The sequence below is a fragment of the Pundamilia nyererei genome, unplaced genomic scaffold (genome assembly GCF_000239375.1).
Source record: "Pundamilia nyererei isolate P.nyererei 1_Seehausen unplaced genomic scaffold, PunNye1.0 scaffold00048, whole genome shotgun sequence".
In the NCBI taxonomy this organism is placed as follows: Eukaryota; Metazoa; Chordata; class Actinopteri; order Cichliformes; family Cichlidae; genus Pundamilia; species Pundamilia nyererei.
In genome coordinates, this window is record NW_005187449.1 from 1,772,243 (window position 1) to 1,794,965 (window position 22,723).

The following is a 22,723-nucleotide window of genomic DNA, read 5'->3' on the forward strand; positions in this document are numbered from 1 at the left end:
AAGTATGAGTCTGTGGTCTGGGAGAGAGTCCTGTAACTCTGTCTGCAAAATACAGTAAATAATGACCAATGTTGGGCAATTAATTATATAGTTCTTCAAAAAGGGGTTAGGGTTTGCAAACAACGTTTCTTGCAGCTGTTTGCCTAAAAATGCAGCCAAGGCATTTTTAAACAAACATTTCAAACTATTTACGGAACAATCAGCTGTTCTGCATCAAATTTGATGCCACACAAATCATTTGTGCCACTCTAAAAAATAATTTCTGTCCACTATGAGATAAAGGAGAACAACAGCCTGATACCTGCAGGCCTGACAGCAGGAGATGTATAACTCCTGTAACATTCAGCAGTCGCCTCATTGTTCTGACGCACACAACAAAACTATTGACTACACTACACACTAACTACACAAGATTTGCGGTAGACGTTGCAAATCTCTCACATCCCAAAACACCGTCACTCCTGAAACTCCCCCCATTCCCAAACAACTAAGTGCGATGTTGCCATATATTTTTATGATTGGTCGACATGGTACATTTTTCGACCAATAGGAAAGGGTGGGGGTTTTCAGTTTTGTTTTTGCTCGCAGGTGGTTTTCCTTATAAAACGCTGTTTTTACCGTTTCTTCCCGCAGTAAATATAAACGATAGTATTCAGGAAGAAAACCAAACATTGCATATAATTTTATCATAACTCTGGTTTTACGTGGCCTATCAACACAATTTCAAAAATGGTATAAAGTCCACACTTTTTCCATCAATTGTTCCGTCTGTCCTGCTCACATCTCCAATGGTTGTACACGTTGTCATTAACGTGCCAGCCACGCCGCTTTGCCAGCTAAAACACTGGTGTCGGCACATCAGGACGCTGTCATAGCCTGCCAACGATGTTGGGTAGCTGCGTATATACGAATGTGAATCACATCATTGGCTGGACTATGGGATAAGGTGGCATCGTTCTAATCCCATACGAGCAGCCAGTCACTTACTGACACTGCAAAACAGAATTGTTAAAGTTTAAATTTTTATATTTTTTGTGCGCAATGCAGATGTTCTGTGCTCAGAGACCAGCAGTGCGCAATTGCGCACGCGTACAGCTTAGAGGGAACATTGTTAACAGCAGATGCACATAAATATTCATCATCCTGAGACTCCAACGCGTTTCCCTCTTCTGGTTTACACGACCGCCCCGCCCCGTGTTTGTCTGTCAAATGTCAGATCGTGCCCCGATGACACCTGAACGCGCCGTGACGGTGAACTGTGAGAATACCGACGCTTCCGAGGGAGTTTTTGTAGCCCTGGCAGAGACTTAAAGGCAGGCTTCTTCACTCTGTGATCACAGATATCAGATGTGGCCTACACGACCGCCGGCTCAGCACAGAAACATAAACGTGTGTGACACGCTGCAGCTTAGCCACAACTCAATAACAGCATTTAGGATATTTATAATGAGCTGGATGAGCTGGGGTAAAATTCAACAGAAATAAAGTTCAGGAGTTTAATGTCGTATGTTTACACGAAGAAATAGACATTTACAGCAAGAAGATGGCAAAGTTACAACAAAAATTATAAAAGTGGCAAATTGAGTGAAAAATCTGGATATTTATGAGAAAATACTGGAAAATTAAATAGGAAAAATGTTTGTCATTCAAGTGAGTGATAAAATAATAATAAGCATTAAGTCCAAAGATCAGGAAAAGAAATGTATAAACAGACTCCAGTTTAGTATTTAGCAGGACTGACACCAGGACATCTGTGGAGTTTGGTTTGCTTTCCTGGGCTGCTCATTATTAGCTATCAAAGACTCCATTAAGAAGTTCTTACACACACACTGGACTTTCTGGACTTTGTTTCTGCACAACACTGGTCACTATATTCTTCATTTCCGGTTAATACTTGTACAGCTGCTGTTATTGTGTATATATTTATTTATATTTAGATTTCTTCATACATTCTTATATAGTTCTATATTGTGTATTGTGTATTTTGTTGTACAGTTATTTTATTTTAAACTTTAATTTATATATTTTATCTTATTCTTCCCAGTTAAATTTACCCTTCATTCTAATTTGTGTTGTACAGTTATTTCATTTTTAACCTTAATTTATATTTTATTCCTTCCTAGTTAAATTTACCCTTTTTAATTTTTCATATTTATTTGCTATCTTATTCATAGCCTTTTCCTTTTTTGTTGTCTTTAGGTCACAAGCAGTTGTCCAAGCATTTCACTACATATCGTACTGTGTATGACTGTGTACGTGACAAATAAAATTTGAATTTGAATTGAATTTGAATTTGAATATAGGTTTTAATTATTCATGCTGTTGTAGCTCCAGGACGCAGGGCCAGGGGTCTAAGCCCACCTACTCAGCAGGTCCTGGTCTGCCCAGGCCTCCTTCCAGCTGGATATGCATGAAACGTCCAGGAGGCATCAACCGAGCTCCTCGCCCTGTCTCTAAGGCTCCCTTCAGAGGAAGCTCGGTCACTATTCGTATCTTGTGGCTGGAGATGAGGGTGGAGGGTGGATCATAACCGCATTTCACATGCGTGATGCAGTGAAACAGATCAGCCTGCACAGATTCTCCATCCAGTGCTTTGAATCCGCACGGTCCAGATATCGGGATTGGTGCTTCCTTTTGTGAGACCTGACTGTAAGTGCAACCTTGTTTTTGTGCCTTGTAGACAACCATAATGGGCCGCATCGACATCGACCACGAGTACAAGGGCCTGGTGACCCGGTCAGAGAAGCTGCTGACCGAGATGCAGAAGAAGAAGAAGGAGGAGGAGGAGCGCGAGCGGCTGCGACGCATACAGGAGGAGATGGATAGAGAGCGGAAGCGAAGGGAGGAGGAGGAGCAGCGCCGCAAGCAGGAGGAGGAGGATAGACGGCTGTAAGTGGGATGGGGGGGTTTAAAGTTGGAGTACTCGAATGTTTCTGGTCTCTTCACTGAAATACTTTTGTTTCGTTGTCGCAGCCAAAACGTGGAGAGGCACTCGTAGAAGTGACAAACACACTCAGACGGCTCAGCACAGATTTACAGCAGCGTTTACCACAGCAGTGTGTGTGTGTATTTGTGTGTGTGAGTGTAATTCCTGTCCATAAATACAGCAGGTCATTGAAAGCATTTAAGAGATGATGCCTTCAGGATGAAGATTTTGTTGGAAGTTTTTACTGTTACTGGGCTGCGTTGCCATGTAACCTTTAATACCTGAGGATTTAAAAATGGCAAAAGCTAAATTTACATGTTTATATCGATTGGCTTCATGTTGGTTTCAGGTTTCAGGAGCCTTTTGTGTCCAGCTGGAGTTGTTTTAGTTTCCTGCTGTTTCCGAGTCTCTGTTTAGCTCAGTTTTTGTTCTCCACCACCTTCTGTGAACGATGTAGGGTTTCTTAGCTTCACTTTAACACCACAGCTCTGCAGAATTAGTCTCAGGTTTGTGAGAGCCTGTCTTATAAAACACGCCAACTCCTCCTACACCATCAAACAACACTGGCACACAGGTGCATCTCAGGCCCCTGTATCCAATGCTATCATGTCATCAGATTGCTTAGCAACCACCAAGCAATGTGCTAAAGTGACCCACTTGTAGAGTTTATGCATCTCCTGAAAACCATGGTTTCACAAACACACACACAGGTTATTAATGCTGCCTAGCAACCACCTAACAACCCACTAAAACACAGACCAACATTTCAAAGCGCAGCACTGACAGCCCCTCTGTGAGGTCATCAATAACTGCTTAAAAAAAGTGTTTTTTGCATCATTTGACAATAAGTGGGGAAAGTCCACACAGGAAGTAAGATTCGGTCTTCCTGTGTGTGATGCGCCTAGTGGGTGGGGCTTTAGAAGATCTGCTTAGATTCAGCAACATCTCTTGTCGACAAGAGAAAGAAAATAGTTCCTTCATTTAATGTTTTTCAACAGAGGATTTCTGGGTCATGTTTTATTCTCAGTCTTCACAGCTTACCACAGTGTGTGTGGTGTTGCACGCCATCTTCACACACACACACTCTCTCTCTCACTAAACAGCTGGAAATTACATCTAGCTCCTTATTTATAAGGAAGTCACTCTTTTTTCTTGGTAAGCTTTCAATCAGCTCAGCAGCACTGTCTTTATATGTACCTCTAAAAGCTAAAAGCTCATTTAATGTCACAGAAGCACAAAATGTGAATAAGCATGTTTTCAGACTCTTTTATTCTGACATGTGTCCTGCACAAGCATCACTGTGCAAACACAGAGATGTCTAATGTAAGTTGCTCTGTGCCGGAGTTTCCCAGATTCACTGTGGTTACGAACATCAGTCACATGTCACGGTGGTTTCCATGCCGACCTCGGCTCATGCACCAGTCTCTTTCATCCGCAATAGAAAAGCACACCACACACACAAGCACATCTTAGCTTAAAGCACAGAGCATAAAATTGAAATGAAGAAACAAAATCTGTATAAATATATAAGTATGTCCGTGCAGCGTCTCAGTGATCCAGGTCGAAGGCAGATGGACTTCTTTTAGCTTTCTGAAGATGTTTCACCCCTCAGCTGAGAGCCTTCTTCAGCTCTGAAAGCTCCAGTTTTCTTTCAGCTGAAGCACTTTGGACCAGATCACGGGGCGAGGGCCGGCTGCTTCCATTATACTGAAGTGAAGGCAGACACGTCTACCTCTGAAATCTCCAAAACTTGAACCAAAAGGAAAAGGGCATAAATTTGGAGTGAACTCAAAGTTCTGCTGTATTTGCATGGTCTGTAAAGATAAAATACAAAAAACAAACTTCATATTATACAGTTATCTTTAAACATCAGCCGGGCTTTAACACCTCCACCTGAATATCACACGTCCTTTAGAAAAGAAACTACAAGCTCTGTTTTATCTGCTTAACGTGCGCAAATACCAGCCGTCCTCCTTAAAAAGTTCATTCAAAGTTCAACAGCCCAGCTTCAGCACTAAACCTGCCTTTGGGGGCTCTGGCTGTGCAGGTAACCTCAGACTGCTGTCCAATCAGAGCTGTTACAGCCCTCCTCAGAGCGTCGTATTTGTAAGGCTGAGAAAACCATCCAGGAGTGACGACGCGCCGCCTCCCGCGCTCCGTTTTCACTCTTTATCCTTTTCCTCGGGTCTTTTTTGATGTTTAAGAGACTGCTGAGGATTTGAATCCATCACACACCCGCAATCGCTTACACGGAAAATTTCATTTCCCGCCTAGATTGTGGCATTCGTATTCCTCACACGGGTTTGTCCTCCACATTGCTGCTTGCAGCGGGATGGAAGGTCTTTTAGGAGGACTGATGGGGGCCATTGTGTTCGTCACAAACCACTAGCTGCTAATATAAGACATTAGAGACGACAGCCTGAATTTTATGGCCCTCTTCCCTTCACTTTATTCTCCTCCTCTGGCGAGTTATGAACCCCCAGGATTCACCTGAAGGTCGCAGACTGAAGGTCATGAGAGCAGATCTCGTGCAGCCTTAATCCTTGTAGTATCTGTAAGAACACACTAAAGCCTGCCAGGTAATGAGAAACCAGAAACTTCTGTCTTGACGACGACTTGGAGCCCCGTGTTCTGTCATCTTTTTCCACACAAAGATGACGTTTCTATTTACGGCGGCCCGCAGCGTGTGCAGCAGCACAATAACCTTCAGGTCCTGCATGACTGGCGAGGACAAGCTGGAGGTAGTAAAGAGGCCAAAAGTCAGAGCTTTGGTGGTCTGATAGTTTTCCAGTGAGCGCACAACAGAAATAAAATGGCTGAGAGACGACAGGAGGAATCCATCAATCAGCAGATTTCTGAATATTCTTCATTCCACCTTCGTAAATGAGGTTTTTAAAATATATGCTTGACTGTGTGTCTTGTTTAAGTAATTATAAAGTCTTACACTGGGATTCTTTGTCTTTTAATGAGAGAGGAGAGTAGAGAGGTTTGCAGTTGCCTAAAGGCCACCTCAGCTAGGTGAGCTCTCACAGGAAGTCTAACGAGCTGACGTCTCATCCAGTAACGCAGCATCACTCTTTTATCATTTTACAAAGATCAAACATTTTATGTCAACTAAAAACCCAAAATGAAATTAGTTTTGTGGGATTAGTCTGCTCATTTCCAGCTCCGTGTTTTTTAATGACTCTGCTGGAGTAGCTTTGCATGATTCACAGCTTAGAATAATCCTACTTTAACTTTTACTGAAAATTATATGAAACGAGCCATTCTTGCTCCTCGGTTTGTCAAGAAAACTTTCTTCTGATTAGCTGCCCCTCATAAAGAAGGAGGTGGGTGGGGCTTCTGTATCTGGCTCTCAGGATTTATGTGCACTTATCATCGAAACCTTGTTTAATAAAAATGTGTGACAGGAAACGAAGAGAAGCCAACAGGTCTGTTTTTCCACTTTAAATCTGATTTTTGTACAGAGCAACTTTTTGACGTGTAACCGAGTTTAAATGAAAGTAGGGTTTGAAATGATGCACCTTTCTTTGCTGTGCTAACTTAAACTTCTGATAACAAGTGGTTGGTGGAGACCAAATATGGGGCTAAAAGCACATTAGCTACAAAGCCACATGTTTTTACAGATCAGTAACCTGCAACAAACGTTTCAAAAAGCCTTTTAAAGGAAAATATTAATTCTGTTAGAAAATCATGCCTCTGGTAAAAGGTTTCAGCTGTTAATAATGGTCTTTACTGGGCCGAGTTGACGCTGCTGAAAATGTGTTGGTTGTGTTCGCGTTCATCCCCCTCCAAGCTGTTTTTACTCCTGTTACTAAAGCATCAGAATGAAAGCTAGGAAAGCAGGTCTGGTTCTTCTGGAGACAAACAGAACAAGAGGCAGTTGGTGTCACACCGCAAATATTTCAGTCATTACATTCAGATCTGAGTATTTATGAGTGATTCATCATCGTCTGAGAGCGCTCAACATAACGGTGAACACACAGAGAAGCGCTGCACTTTCAGTCCCCCTCTGTCTCCTTTTCTCTGATGTTTTACTCTTCTTCCAAATGTGTTTTGCCTTCTTTCCGCTTTTCTGTCCTCATCTCTGCTTTTGTGTTTCGTCTCTGCAGGAAAGCAGAGATGGAGCTGAAGAGGAAGCAGGAAGAGGAGGAAAGGAAGAGGAGGGAGGAGGAGGAGAGGCGGATTCAGGTGGGTGTGTGTCGCTGCAGGCGGCCCGCAGACAGCAGAGCTCTGTTGGCCTTTGTTGTTTTTAACCCTGGAAGCTGTTTGCAGATGATTTACAGGACGGATCCTGCAGGTTAACAGTCCAGCGTCTATAAAAGGGGCTGTTTGAGTTTAGGTCTTCTATTTTAAATACATTCCAGAGTGTGACACCGTGATGAGTAACACTCTGCATTTTGGTACAACAAGAGGATGTGGATTCAGTTTGTTTCTATTTACAAAATGTGTCCTTTTTTTACAGAAAGGCACAATTAAACTTAATTAAACTTTTTTTAACCTTTATTCATTCGTATAAAACGACACCAAACACAACAAAGTGCAACATGTGCAGATATCTTCACATAAATACGTTCCTAAATCAGTGCTCAGTTCCACCTTGGACATTTCTGTGTTACAAAAAGCAATGAAACTACCTTTTTTTTAAAAATGAAATCTTCTTTGATATGAAAATCCTGCAGGAAGTCTCCCCACAGAGGGGCCCTTCCCAGGTTTGAACCCACGGCCCTCGAGCTGTGAGGCAGCGGTGCCGACCGTGCAGTCTAAACACATCATTTCAGTTCAACCTAAGGGCATGTGAAACTGCTATTGTTTCTATGGTTACAAAAACACATTCAGACTTCAACAGGAAAATGTTGTTCAGATTTTGTTGTGATGAAAGAAAATCAGCAAATGTTATGTCTTATCACAATAACAGGACCAGTTTTTCTATGTCATCCTCTTCTGGTGGAGCCCCACCAGCAGACTGGCTGCCCCTGCCTTGTTCTCTTGGGGGCTCTTCCTGTTATGTTTTTCCTCCCCACTGTCACAGAGTACTCCGTGTACCCCCCCCCCCTTTTTTTTTTTTTGGTAGATGGTTTTGTTTTTAACAACTAGAACTGTACTTGTGTTGAACTTGGCCAGAGTCTCAGTAATGGTCAGTGCGTGTACAAATAATGTGTGAGAGCTGAATGCTCAGGTTCACTCTGTTTTTTTCTACTCTTGTCCCTGTGTGATGTCATACAGAGGGCATATCCCTAATATAGTGATCGTCTGCCCAAAGGGCTGGCCCAACTCCTGTTTTAAGAGGGGCAGCCAATCAAAAGAAAGTTGACTTAAAGTGGGCGGGCTAAAACAGCTCTTGCTGTGATGCAAAGCTGGTCTGTAGAGTGTAACTGAACCCTTCCGATAATTAAACTATTACAGGAGATGAACTGAAGTCACGCTATCACCATCATCATTTCAAATCCCACCTGATCTCAAACTCCTTAGCAGTTCTCTTTCATGGCATTCGTTTCGTGTCTCACTATGGAAATGCCTCCTGCGTGACCTCATCAGAAGCTCAAATACCATTACGCCAGCCCTTACAGGCTGGCTAGGTGACGCCTATGTCAGAAGGGGCCAGTGCCTCCCTATATAATAGGCTGACATAGCGTCAGATGTCATTCAAAAACCTCTTCTCGCCTCTCACTTGTAGACAACTGTGCTGTTGGGTGCTAAAGCTAAACTGCACACAGATTCGAGTGAACAACTCGGTCGCCGGGCGCTTTGTTCCCAGCTTTTCAGTTGTCCACTAGCATACAAGCAGTAGCAATACTGTTCTGTGGCTAGTGCCGGTGCCAAGTAGCAATACTTTCACCCAGCGAAGTAGCAACACTTTGCTAATAAAGGTACCCCTAGCTTCACCATCAGGTAGCAATACCCTTCGACGCTAGCGGTTTTACACATTAGGTAGCAATACCTGTAGAAAAGTAGCAACACTTTTCACCCCACATTAGCGAGGAATAGCAATATTCTCCGCACTCGGTGTCAGTCTCGCTAACGTGCGCGACCCTCTAGCTAACCATGGCTACGATGGCCAACGAAGTTGCAAAACTTTGTCCTTGCGGCAAGAAGATTTCTGCCTGAGATACACACCCCGTGTGTGCGGCATGCCTGGGTTTATCTCACGCTCAGGCTGCCTTGACACCTGCACATGACTGTATCCACTGTGCGGCTTTCCCAAGCAAACTACTCCGCCGCAGGTAAGAAATTGCAGAAGGCGAAAAAGACGGGGAAGCATGTGTTGCCTGTTTTCCCTGAGCTACTCGATGAAATAGCGGTGACGTGGAAAGCAAAACCTTACAGCGAGAAACACCCCATCGTGGGGAGCTCCCTGCTGGATTGTGAGGGGATGGAGTCTATCGGCCTCCGCCAGATGCCACAAGTGGAGCCGTTGGTGGCGAGCCATCTTCACCCGAAGACGTCTCTGTACTCATCGGCTCCATCTCTCCCCTCCAAAACAGACCGCTTCCAGTCTAGCCTTACAGATAAGTGCTACAAAGCAGCGGCTCTGTCGGTAAGAGCCAACAACGCCTCTTCTATGCTAATGGATTACCAAGCTGAGCTAGAAGAGGACATGACAGCTAACCCAGATACCACAGTGTGGGAAGAAATCTGCGTTATAACTGACCACGTCCTCCGCCTCCACAAGGTAGCCATACAGGCTACTGGGAGAGCCATGGGCCTCATGGTTCTTCAGGAGCGAGCACGCTGGCTCGGGCTCACCAACCTGACGACCAAGGAAAAAGAGGAACTCCTCAACAACCCTGTCGTCCCTCACGGTCTCTTCGGTGCAGCTTTTACATCCATGCAGAAGACATGTGAGGAGAAAAAGAGAGATGATGAGGCTCTGAAACTCTGCCTGCCGAGGAGGGCCCAGCACGCCACCCCAGCAGCGCCGCGCCAGTCATTCGCGCAGGCAGCGTCTCGCCCGGTCCCCGCTTTCAGGATTCCCAAAGTGCCTAAGACGCAGGCAGCCCCCAGGCTGCCCCCCAGGCTGCCGGGGCCCCTAAGAATCCATGGACTCAGAAGCAGTCTCCCCAGGCCAGACCTCAAGCGGCCCCTCCTCCTCCCCCCGCTGCCGCGATCGTGAGGAGGAAGAAGCGGCCGGCCTGACAGCCTCTCCTCTAGGCGGGAGCGAACCCAGTTTCCCCCCTTCATGGGCCACCCTCCCGCCTCCCAGCTCCGTTCCAGAGCAAGTTCAACGGGACATGTTCCACACAGAGTGCTTGACTCGGGCCGGCGTTCCTGTCACCAGACCCGCCAGAGGGAAAGAGAGCCAAAGTTCGCAGTGTTGTTTCACGAGCACTTCTCTCATACATTCTGTATTAAAAAAGCCCCGACACGTGCATCCAGGCAGTTAGCCGTCGAGTGTTGCAAAACACATGAAAAAATCAAACATGCTGAAAAAACAGAGCACCGTCTGCCATAACGCAGCCCGTGGAGACTCGCGTTTCCACGGCTGTGATGATGCAGATGAGCCCGTCACCTCGCTCGCCTGTGACAGAGGTGATGGGACACCGAAATGGCTTATGTTTCGCGCTGCGACCACAAGGGGGCGCCAAAACGCTATATTCGGTGGAGTGGCCAGTGAGTGCTCTGTCTCTCCACATGAAGAGCTGGGCCACCTGCACTCAGTCAGCATGGGTGCTGAGGACATTGAAAAAGGGCTACAGGCTGCAATTCAGTGTCGCTCCACCACAATTCAAAGAAATCATTTACTCTCGTGCTCCGGGCGAGTCTGCCAGTTTTCTCCTGGAGGAAATTTCCACCTTGAGAGACAAAGGAGCTATAAGAGTTGTCCCTCCCGAGGAAATGCACAGCGGATTTTATTCAAGGTATTTCCTTGTGCCAAAGAAAGGGGGGAGGGGGATGAGAGCCATTCTGGATCTCCGTGCCCTGAACCGGCATTTGAGGACATACAAGTTCAGGATGTTGACGCACACCTCGCTGCTACGGTTTGTACGAGCGGGCGACTGGTTCACATCAATCGACCTGAGGAATGCTTATTTCCACATCTCCATATATCCCCCACACCGAAAGTATCTGAGATTTTCTTTCCAGGGGATAGCATACGAGTTTGTAGTCCTGCCTTTTGGTCTCTCACTGAGCCCAAGGGTGTTTGTGAAATGCACTGAGGCAGCAGTGGCCCCGCTCAGGAAAAAGGGCATTCGGGTGGCCACATACATCGACGATTGGCTGGTGGCAGCCCCAACCTGTCAGGGAGCGACTTGTCACACAAATGCTCTCATACACCATCTGGAGAGTTTGGGTTTCCAGGTAAACGTGGAAAAGAGCACGTTGACGCCAACTCAATGCATTACTTTCATAGGGCTCAGCCTAGACTCCCTTCGGGTGAGGGCTTTTCTGTCGCCGGAGAGAACAGCGGCCATACAGTCATTCCTAGCACTGTTTCGCAGAGGCAACACAGTGACCCTCAAACAGTGCCAGAGGCTGCTTGGTCTGATGGCTTCTTCTCTAGTGGCGATAACACTGGGACGCCTGCACATGAGAGGCTTTCAGCGCTGGGTGGGCTCGCGGGGACTGGACCCTCACCGAGACGGCCACCGCCGCGTGAGAGTCTCTGCAGACTGTTCACTCGCTCTCCGCGAGTGGAAGTGGCCAGGTTTCTTGTCTCAGGGCGTTGCCATGGGGGCAGTTTCAGCCAGGAAGATGATTTCCACAGATGCCTCTCTTTCGGGCTGGGGGCCACCCACGAGGGCAGAACAGTGAATGGGGAATGGGGCCCTCACATGCGCTCCACCCACATAAACTGTCTGGAACTGCTGGTGGTTCACCTGTCACTAAAACACTTTCTCCCTTGGCTGAGAGGTCATCATGTTTTAGTGAGGTCGGACAATTCCACCGTTGTGGCCTACATCAACAGACAGGGGGTCTGGGGTCCCCTAAGTTACACACACTGGCACACAGACTGACAGTCTGGAGCAGTGTCCACCTGCTGTCACTGAGAGCAACTCACGTGCCGGGGATCTTGAACTTTGGAGCAGATCTTCTCACCAGGGGCAACCCGCTGTATGGGGACTGGTAGCTTCACCCAGAGGTGGTGAAGCAGATCTGGCTGCGATTCGGTCAGGCGACCGTGGATGTTTATGCATCCAGGGCGAATGCTCAGTGTCCCCTGTTTTACTCGCTGCACGATCAGAGAGCTCCACTCGGGGTGGATGCTCTAGCTCATGAGTGGCCGAGAACCCTCCTCTATGTTTTTCCCCCAGTGGCCCTCATTTCTCCAACTCTGGCCAGAGTGAGGGAGAGAAGTCACTATATGATCCTGAAAAATCTCCGCCAGCCAGTGCTTCCCTACGCAGAGACCTCCTGTCTCAGGCACAGGGGGAAATATTCCACCCCCACCCAGAGAGGCTAGCTCTATGGGCTTGGCCCGTGAGTGCCCGTGAGCTGGTGCTTAGAATCACAGGCCATCCCTTTTCAGTGCTCTGTGGCTGTGATTCTGTCATTTCTTCAGGACCTGATTGATAAGGGTAAAGCCTTCTCCACCATCAAGGTGTATTTGGCAGCAATTTCGGCCTGCCATATTGGTTTTGAGGGGAAGACTGTTGGCCAGCATCCCTTAATATGCCGTTTCATGAAGGGTGCACGGCGTAAATTGCCTACGTCATGGCCGTTGGCTCCATCGTGGGACCTTCCCACAGCATTGGCTGCGCTCTCCTGTTGCCAATTTGAACCCCTGGAACAGGTTGGGTTAAAATTTCTGTCCTTGAAGACGGCTCTATTAATTGCTTTAGCTTCTGCTAAACGTGTGGGAGAGATCCACGCTCTCTCAGTGCATCAGTCATGCATTCAGTTCTCCTCGGATAATACGAGGGTCAGTATGCGGCTCAACCCTGCCTTTGTCCCGAAGGTTGTCGGCACATGTTCCCATATGGAACTGCCGGCCTTTTGCCCACCACTTTTCTCCTCAGAGGAGCAACAGCGGCTGCATACCTTGTGTCCAGTCCGTGCTCTGCGCATTTACATGGACCGAACCCAGAGTGTCAGACGAAGTGACCAGCTGTTCCCACATATGGGAAAGCCTGTGTCTAAACAGTGCCTCTCCCATTGGATAGTAGGAGCAATTGCCCTGGCCTATACTAGGCCTTCAGCCCCCTGCTGGCTTACGTGCGCATTCCACTAGAGGTCTGGCAACCTCATGGGCTCTCTTTAGGGAGTTTCTATTCAGGAGGTGTGTGCAGCTGCATGCTGGACCTCACCTCATACATTTGCTAGGTTTTACAGGTTAGATGTGACAGCACCTAACCTAGCACATTCAGTCCTCAGTGCAGGTTCTTCCCGGGTGGGGGCCTCTCCCCTGTGAAGTGCTGTTGGGGACAGTTGTCTTCTTAACAGGCATGTCTGGCAATCCGGGAGTCAGTATTTCTCCCATAGTGAGACACGAAACGAATGCTATGAAAGAGAACTTAAGGTTATGTATATAACCCCGGTTCTCTGAGTAGCATGAGTGAGTGTCTCACCAGACCGCCCTCCTTGCTATGGAAGCGAGGAAGAGGTGGGCTTGTTTAGAATGACATCTGACGCTATGTCAGCCTATTATATAGGGAGGCACTGGCCCCTCCTGACATGGGCGTCACTCAAATACCGTAATGGTATTTGAGCTTCTGATGAGGTCACGCAGGAGGCGTTCCCATAGTGAGACACTCACTCATGCTACTCAGAGAACCGGGGTTATATACATAACCTTAAGTTACTCTCTGTGAGAGAGAAACAAGGTTATGTTTCAGGTGTACTCACCAAATGTCTGCAGATAATGTTCCTCCGGTTTAAATTAAGGCCAGCAGTCGGGCTTGATGTGAAGCAGTTTTGTGCGCTCGGAGCTTTTGTGTCTCCATCCTCACAGATTTGTCTTTGCAGGACGGCTGAGTTACAGCCCTGAAATCCCTCCTGTGGAGCTCTGTTTTTGCTCTAATCCATTTCTGGCTGTTCTGGCAGGAACCCGGCTGCTCTTCATCTCTCTCCATCACACTCTCTAATGGTCCTCTCTGTCTTTCTGTGTCACAGAGAGGATGTTCACTAAGATCAGCTCAGCGCGGTTTAGGAGTTTTAGGGGTTTCGAGCTAGTTTAGTCCCACTTTAGGTGCAATTGAGGCTGACGTGTTAATTATTAAAGCATTAAAAAAGCAAGTGATGAACCGGGTTGTCTGCAAATAGCGGATTTTTATCTTTGCCTCCTTGTCACCACCACTCTCTGTCACAAAAGCACACACTCTGAATGGCCGTTGACATATGAAACCATTAATGACTATGTTTGAGTGAGAGGGTGAAGTTATCAAGTTATCAGCTAAGGCTGGTTAACTTGGTGGATACACTGCGTCGCAGAGATATCTGCTGATTGGGAAAAGATAATATCCTCGAGCACAGACTTCCTGGATGGTTTATAAGTACATTTAACTGCTTCAGAGTCACTTCTGGAGCCCCGAGTGGCCACTAAATGAACTGCAGCATTAATTATTGGACAAACTTAACAGCTGTGGTTTTTGTCGAGTTAGCAGAGGAGCTGAAGTCGCTCTGTGTGAGCAAACAGCTGCAGAATGAGGCAATACTGCATGAAGAGCCACGCTTGTACCAAGCTGAATAGCCTTTTGTAGATTAAAACATTTATCAGGGTGTAGCTTTGTTGAAATCATAAAGATTTGATGTTCTGAAGCAGAGCAAGAAACCAGAATGTGTTTATGTAACATCGCTAACACGCACACGTCCCACAACGCTTTACAAAACCCCGCATGCAGCATACAGGATGAAGAGAAGAAGCACTAAAACTTAAAAGAAGAAAAAGCAGCCGATGTCTCGTGGTCGTTCTTTTGGTTTTGAATATGAATGAGAATAAAGTGGGTTACAGACTCTGGTGAAGCAGACAGGAAGTTGCAGAAGACCAGCAGGAGAAATCCTGATTTAATCCCAGCAGATACCTGTCAGTTGACTGACAGGTGGCTGTAGCTAACTGAAATCCCTGAATTTGATGTCTTTAAGCTAATGTTGAAGCTTTAAAATGTACAAAGCAATGGCTGACATCGCGGAGGAAAATTTTATTCTCTGTGACCGAAACTGTTGGTGTGGCAGAGTCAGCGAGGCTGCAGGTAGGTCAGACGTGCTTTTAAAGGCGGCTGTGACGCTTCAAACATGTGCGTCATGTGTTTTCAGACTGTGCAGGTTTCAAAATCTGCTCTTTGATACTCGCGCTCTCTGCAGATGCTGTGTGTGTGTGTGTGTGTGCGTGCGTGCGTGCGTGCGAGCGAGAGAGTGATAGCGGGTTTTATGTTTATCATTTAGCACATCTCCGTTTGGCCCATCTGTTGCCGTGGCGGCTGGTGCCTTCGGGTCCCCGGGGCGTCGACCTGGCCCGGATCAAGTGCAGATTTCGGCAGCTGTTCAGATCAAAGCTGTTGGCCGGCAGCCCAGATCCCCTGGGCTGGGTTACCCACAAATCTACTGCACTTCCATCAACTTGGAGCTGTTGGGCTTCTCAGCACGTTCGCAATGCTCAGAATTTTCACGAGTCGCGCTGCCGAGTTTATCGGGCCTCAGGATCCTCTACGCTGTGAAGTTTGGGTCGTCAATCTGAATGTGAAGCGTTTAGAAGTGACATGCTGAGATCACATGACCCATCAGAGTCAAATCAAAGGGGTCTTACTGCAGCACATTCTGCTCCTCATTCAGCCATTGTGTCACTGTTCTTAGCTCAGCTGGTCAAAGGATCGATGAGCTCGACACAGCGAGGCGTCCGTCCTCCGTCCACAGAGATCACTGCTGCTCCTCCGCTGTTGGTCAGAATTTGGTCAAACTTGCATGCAGTGGATCAAATCAGATGTGTCATTGTGACCTTGAAACTCCACCCACCTGCTGTTCAAACCTTGTTTTTATGACGGGCAGCCAATCAGAAGTAAGTTGACTTAAATCTGTGTTTTTTCATACACACACATCATAAACTCAGTCACAGACTTTTCTTCTGTTTTTGTTGTTGCTTATATGCAATATGAGCCGGGCACTGATGATGTGTGTGGTTTAAATAGGTGATTTCTAAAAAAGCAAACCCTTGGAGGTTTGTGAGAAAGGAGGAAACGATCCACAGAGGCTGAAGCTGATTTTTACAGCAGGCTGTGAACCTTTTTATTTCTGCTGTAATGCTGAACATGCTAACGTGGGACTCGCTGCTGGAGCCTCAAGTGGACATTAGAGAAACTGCACCTTTTGTTGTTTCAGTGTTGGCTTCATTTTTCAGCAACAGAGACATCGGCCTCTCCACTGCAGCTCCTCAGGTTTTTCTCCAGGTGTGCACTTTAATCGGTCCAAAACAAACAGACTGAAAAACACTAAAACTGTTTTTTTAAAAAACAGCATGTGGAGTACTCTTAAATCCAACTTGTCCCTGAAGCAGCTGACGACTGAATTCGCATTTAAAAATCCAGCTGAGGTCTGTTGGCTCCAAACCTTCAAATGTTTCACCATGAAGCAGGAACATAAACAAAAGGCAGCTGTGTAATAAATTAAAATGAGTATTGCGGATAAATCTGCAGCTGCTAAACTCAGAATATTCCCGGAGTGGTCTCATGTGAACAAAACTTGCTGCACTGCGACGTGGCCTCACAGAGGAGTTACCGCATGGAAAACGTGAAGGCTAAAGAATTCGTCCACATCTTAAAGAAAGATGAACTTCAGTTAATGAAGTGATGGCCTTCAGATCCCTGCGACCTTCCTTAGCCAGTCAAGGAGCCGTTTCCCTTGATTCATGATGGAAAATGGAAGCCAGAGCATTAATCATCCAGTTTAGCGCCGCCCCTCGTTTGCCACCCCTTGTTCCTGCTTTAATGAGCAGCTCAGTCGGTGATTATTGGACTGTGTTAGCATTGAGCAGTGATACAAACGGCTGCCTGATTAATCAAAGCTTCATAATGATCGTCCAATCAGGAGAAGATGACATCATCTTTCTTCTGAAGATTGGGAAGGTTTGCCCACACATACGTCAGAATGGCTTCAGTGAATCAATGATGACAAAATAAAATTTATTTTGATTATTAGAAATAAAAGGAGCTAAAAAAGATGAACATGCACTAAGGAATCAAAATAAACTCTGTAAAGGTCAAAATAATTTGCTTTGGTTTGATGTTACAGCAAAAAGACTAAAAGCAGTCATTATTTTAATGATTTAAATATTTTTCCATAGTTTTTCAATAAAATTGCAATCCTGTGCTAACCTGCAGGAGGCCGGCGACGTGTGAAATCATTTTGGTGACGCTGTGCCGTCTAAATCCTGTTTCCCTGCAGACGTGTTCAGAGTGTCCTGATGGACGAGCTCGGACAGGTTTGATGAAAATCGTCTGTGATTAAAAACAGGCGTTGTTTGTAGGTTTTTTGTTTGTTTGTTTTTTACAACTTTTCGATAATGAGTTATTCATTCTGGAAGCTTGAACTGATTATTATTTTTATTATTAACTGAACACAAAAAAAAGAAAACCTATGTTTGACGCACCCACAGAGCGGCACACAGCTCGATTCGTGTTTGTCTTCCTCGTTCTGTGTTTTGACAGCACACAGGTGAATGAATGCAGCGTCTCAGCGTGTCCGTGCAGACAAAACTCACTGAGGCACGTTTTCCAGCAAGTTTCAGGCTCATGCAGATGGAGGATATCTGGGAGAAACTGCAAAACCAGGAGATGCACAGAAAAACTCTGGAATAATGGGAATGTTGGATGAGAAGACCTGAAACTGGATTTGTCAGAGATGCTTCAGAGGAGCTGTGATGAAGGCCAGAAGGCCTAAATGTTAGCATGTTTGTTGGTGTGAGCAGGAAGTGGTTTCCTGTAGGTTTTTGTCAATGCTACTTTTTTCATTATTATTCAGCATCAGAATGACACGACTCTGAAATTCACATCCTGCTTGTCAGTGGCAAGTGGCTGGAGGTTGCTCGGTGAAATCAGTTGCAAAAACCAGCAACTTGCCAGAATCATATGTAGTTTGTATGAACCTGGTCTGCAAACACTCTCAAACTAGTCTCCAAGCTGCAGTGAAACCATGAAAATCAACCAGAGGGTTCTGGTTCATCAGAGAAGTCTCTGATGAAAAGTCGGCATGTTTGCTGACACGAGCGGAATAAAGTGCTGAAGCTGAGATCTATTAGCGTTTGTGTCACCGCTGCATATTTACCTTCAGCACTGTAACTGCATGAGCCTCCGCCTTACTCCATCCTGTCAAGCCATCTGACGTCGCCACACTGCGACATCAGATGGCGTCTATCCTGATCTCTAAGAGTCCCGTCTCCTCACCAGGTGAACGTAGCAATTAGTCGTTTTGTGTGCTGCTGCAGTTTTTCTGATGTTTTGCAGCTGAAAGCGTTTGCACGCATGAGCAGCTGAACCTTCCTGCGCTGATGCAGCATCGCACGCCAGCCGTGCCGCAACGAAGCTGGCAGACATGTTCGTACCAGCAGATGGTTGACAAAGTGGGAGCGTTCAGAAAGTGAACTGAAAGCTGGCTACAGCAGCACTTCCAGTCGTGAACATATGTTAACTGCGGCGGAGATGCGCCAGGTGTGATGCGACTGAACGAGAGCGTGTGTGTGTGCTCGGTGTGTGTGCAGATGGAGATGGAGCTGCAGCTGCAGGCGGAGCGTGAGGAGGAGGCCGCTCGGCAGGCTGTTCTGGAGCAGGAGAGGAGGGACAGGGAGCTGGCGCTGAGGATCGCCCAGAGCGAGGCTGAGCTCATCCCCGAGGAGGTGGCCAACGACTCGGGCCTGCGCAGGTAAGCCTGAGTTTAAGGAGACCCTCTGCGACGCGTCTTCACGGGACGGAGACGTCTTTGAATGCCGCTCGGACTCGTCCTGGAGAAACCATCGTTTCCCTCTGATCCTGAGTTTAATCATTTTCTTCTTCTTTGTTTTCTTTTTGTTTGTTTTTTCCTCTCAGTAACGGCTCCTCAGTTCCATCGTCCCCAGAGCGATCAGCGTAAGACCCGTCGATTCTTAACCCTTTAATTTAACCCCCTCACTCCCACACACCTGACCTTTGACCTTTCAAACCATAACAAACCCTCTGCATGCTGTAACAATCTGCCAGCCCGGCTCTGCCCTCTGATTCCAGCTAACGGATGCATCAGTTTGAACACAGTGACTTTTATTAACTTACATTTAAATCCAGATATGAGCACCAGGTTTGATTCTCACCCACCAGAAACTCGATCCAGGCTCAGGTTTATCAGACTTCTGAGGGTTACGACCTTACAGCCATAGAAAGAGACAAAGTAGAAGTAAAATACTCCAAACATGCACCCCTAGATCTATACTAGGATCTATACTCTGTAATTAAATAATTCAAAAGCTATAAACCTGGAAAAGCTAAAAGTGTTATTACTTTTAATAAATAAGTAATATTGGTGTATTTTCATTGATATATACTGATATTTATATTTGATGTTAGACAGTTTTAAATAAAAGAAATCAAAAGAAACGTTAATAATTACCAAACAAAAGGGAAAAAAGCAGAAGCTTCAGCTCATTTTTTTAATGCACAAAATAATAACATTTTAAGAACTCACACGTTTAAAGGATAATTTTAAAAAAGCTGCCACGTTGGTCACAAAGATTCTTACAGAAACACGTCGCTCATCGCTGAAGATCTGCAGTCATGTGGTTCAATTTCAGACTTTAACTTTCAGTGCAGTAACATTTCAGGAATAAGTCACCCTTCATACACGGATCAGAGGTCAAAGGTTAACTGGAGAATTGATTTGGAAGTGGCTTTCACAGCCAGCTGAGGTCAGTCTGCTAGTTATTGCAGCATAGATGAAATAAAACATCGAGAGATAATTCAGGTGATTTTAATCTTCTGTACAAAAAAAGAAACGAAAACTTAAATGTGCAAAAATCTCTGCTCTCTAGCCCCACCTCTACTTCACCTCCAGATCATCAAGATGCATCTGAAAGCAGGCTTTAGTCCAGATTAGTTTTCCTTCAGGTGTGACTTTCAGGAGTTTGATGAATCTGAGGCCTGTCCTCAGATCACAATTTGGAAGGAGAATAATTTCCTGATGAGCCTCGGGGGAAGGAATCACCTTCGCCTCCCTGATTGCTTTGTTATGTTGTGCTCTGCTGCTCCGTTATAATCCTGTAATCCTCTGTTTACAGCGCTGCCGCCGCCGCTGCTGCCTCCCCAAAGCTCAAGAGCTTGACCATGTAGGTTTCCTGTCACACCACACGCCTCAGACAGCTTCAGGGCACCGTGCGACGCCGCCGTGCGCTCACAGCGGCGAATCCAGACATAAAGCACTCGGTGTAGCCTTGGCCTCGATCACTCTTCTCACTTAGCCTGAAGCGACACGTCTCTCTGAAAGTTGAAATTGATGCTTCACGCCGTGACTCGGCTTTGTTAGTGGCAACATCAAACTGTTTGACCTCCCTAGAGCGCTGCGTCACAGAGCTTTGCACTGCGGGTGGATCGGCCACGTAGACCCGGCCTCTCTGTTCGGGTTCTGTTCTCCGCATCACCGAGTAAAACCTGCACATGCATCAGTGTTAAAGATGTAGATTTGAAGAAAAGAGTCATCACAGACATTCAGACAAAAGAATCAAAGGCAGACATTGAAACCTCTGAGCAGGGCTGCCATGATCAGTTTTATCTCAGGTTGATCTGGACATAAAAATATGACTTTAAAAGAATAAAACTTGGAGGATGTCTTTCTTTAAGTACTTAACACCTACAAAAACGTACAAAAAGCGTGAGTGCGTAAACACGCCTGACCTCACTGTGTGAGAAAACAGCTGATTTACAGCCTGAGATGTCTGGAGAAGAGCGAGTGAGTTAAAGGCCCTGTATGTGGTTGTTTCTACACATCAGTCTGTGTCAGAGCTCATAGATCCAAATGAAAGACATTAAAGTGTCAGTTATGAACTTAAACATGTACTCTTTCCTTTCCCTCACCTCCTTTCTTTTGGCATCCTTGCCTCCTTCCTCCCATTCCTCTCACCTGACTTCCTGTTTCTCTCCTTTTGTCTTCTGGAAGTTTAAATTCTCTTAAATGCGTCGGCTGTGTGCGTTTTGATTCAGAGCAGCTGTACTGGCAGTCCGCATCATGTTTCATGCTCAATAACTGTGAAGTTAAGTCGTTTATTTTCTAAGCTAAGCTCATCTTCTCATGGCTCCAGGGCACCTGAGTAGGAAGGAAGTGCAGGCGTCACTGTCATGGCCTCTGATTTGTTGCCAGTTGAACCTCTGGACTCAGCGTGACAGCGTTTAGTTAATGGCTCAGCGGCCGCATAATGACGCCCGCTGCGCCTTTTTCTGCTTTCTTTTAACTACAGCAGCTGCTTCCTGCCTGATTTCACCTTCCTCCGTTTAATGCCTAATAAGGACTCGTGTAAACATCACAGGAGCGTCGTTAATGGCTCGCACGCAGGAGGAGGCTCGGACCATTAAACGTGTGACCAGAGACGACATAATGAATACATGTTTCTGAAGTGAACGAGGTCGTCCGTGCACAGGCTTATCATGTTGGTAATGAGAAGAATTATCAGATGAAGGTGGAGGTCTGCAGGCTCGCAGGCTTCAGAGCTTCTGCAGTCAGAAAGCCGAGCTGTGGGCGGCACCGTAGGGACCTTTTTTATAACGTGGACAAAAAGAAAGTTTAATTGTAACAAACAGGAAAAGTAACGTCTCCGTCACACTAGAGTGAAAATACCACAAAGAATTGGTCGAAGCTGATGTCTCTGATGTCTCAGCCTAATGGGAGTCGACCTGTCTCCAAACAGAAAGCTACCTTTAGCTGCTCCTTCATTCAGCAGCGTCGCCCAGCAGGTAGCTCTGCATGTTCGATCTGCTAGTTTTTACATCACATGCTCCTCCCGTCTTCTCACGGGATCTTTCGCTTGTAGCCAGTAATGTCTCCAACCGATACCGGTTTGTCACTCTTAGACCAGTTTAAGAAGGATTTTAGATGGTTGCTGTGTGCAACGACAGAAGACTCCACTCGGATGTTTATGTTCCTGTGTGAAAGCAGCAGAATTGAATTTCTGTGTATGCAAACAGCAACAGACTTGCGATATTCCCAGATTTATCCCAGTTATTATTGATCACATGACCACATTCAGTTCCAGACCAATAGCAGACTGACTGTTGAGTGGTTGCAGACCTGCTCCCGGTCTTTAAAGGCATCGAGATCACATGATAACTGCCCACAGTGTGACTGTAGCATGAGCTTCTCCTCCGTTTCTGATCATCTCTGAAGTTACGAGAAGTGTGAACAAGTGTTGTCGTGTTGTAGTTTCAGCTGTTTAAAAATCGAAGTGCATGAACACCAACTTCTGTTTTTCCTTCTTCTTCTTCTTCTTCTTCATTTTTAACCCTCTCTTTGTTTTCCTTTCACTTACCTGCTGTCCCTGTTTAGTGAAAAAGATGGTGATGAAGTATTTTGTAGTAAATGTCTCGGCAGCATACTAACAGTTTATCCTAACATCGTGCTTTTTAGGGAGGAAATGGCGAGGGAAATGTCCGAACTTCTGGCTCGGTGGGTAGAAACCGTCTATGTGGATCACACCTCAATGACCAATCAACTCACTCTTTGATCAAAGTTAATAGAAAATTTTAATGAGAATTGAACAAAAACTAAAACTGAATCATGTTTTGATTGTTGATGATCAAAAGTAAATTGAGCAGTGTTGATTACAGGGTTAATAATAACTATTTAGCCTCCACTGTAAAGAACATGATTTATTTTTCTTTTGTGATTTTGAAAGTCGGCCGCGTACACGGGGACGCCGTG

At 46.0% G+C, this 22,723-nt stretch overlaps 1 protein-coding gene across 7 annotated transcripts in view; it reads left to right on the plus strand.

Annotated features, from left to right (window-relative positions):
* myo6a (myosin VIa) overlaps window positions 1-22,723 on the plus strand; it is a 148,098-nt gene that overhangs the window by 103,368 nt on the left and 22,007 nt on the right. For 3 of the 7 annotated variants that reach the window (XM_013910759.1, XM_013910757.1, XM_013910758.1), the window contains exons 26-31: window positions 2,681-2,889; window positions 7,039-7,117; window positions 18,552-18,712; window positions 18,877-18,915; window positions 20,094-20,141; window positions 22,430-22,468. In XM_013910759.1, the coding sequence (XP_013766213.1) occupies window positions 2,681-2,889; window positions 7,039-7,117; window positions 18,552-18,712; window positions 18,877-18,915; window positions 20,094-20,141; window positions 22,430-22,468 (575 nt within the window). The remainder of the gene's footprint in view (window positions 1-2,680; window positions 2,890-7,038; window positions 7,118-18,551; window positions 18,713-18,876; window positions 18,916-20,093; window positions 20,142-22,429; window positions 22,469-22,723) is intronic. The other 4 variants (XM_013910762.1, XM_013910763.1, XM_013910760.1 and 1 more) reach the window with 3 other exon arrangements.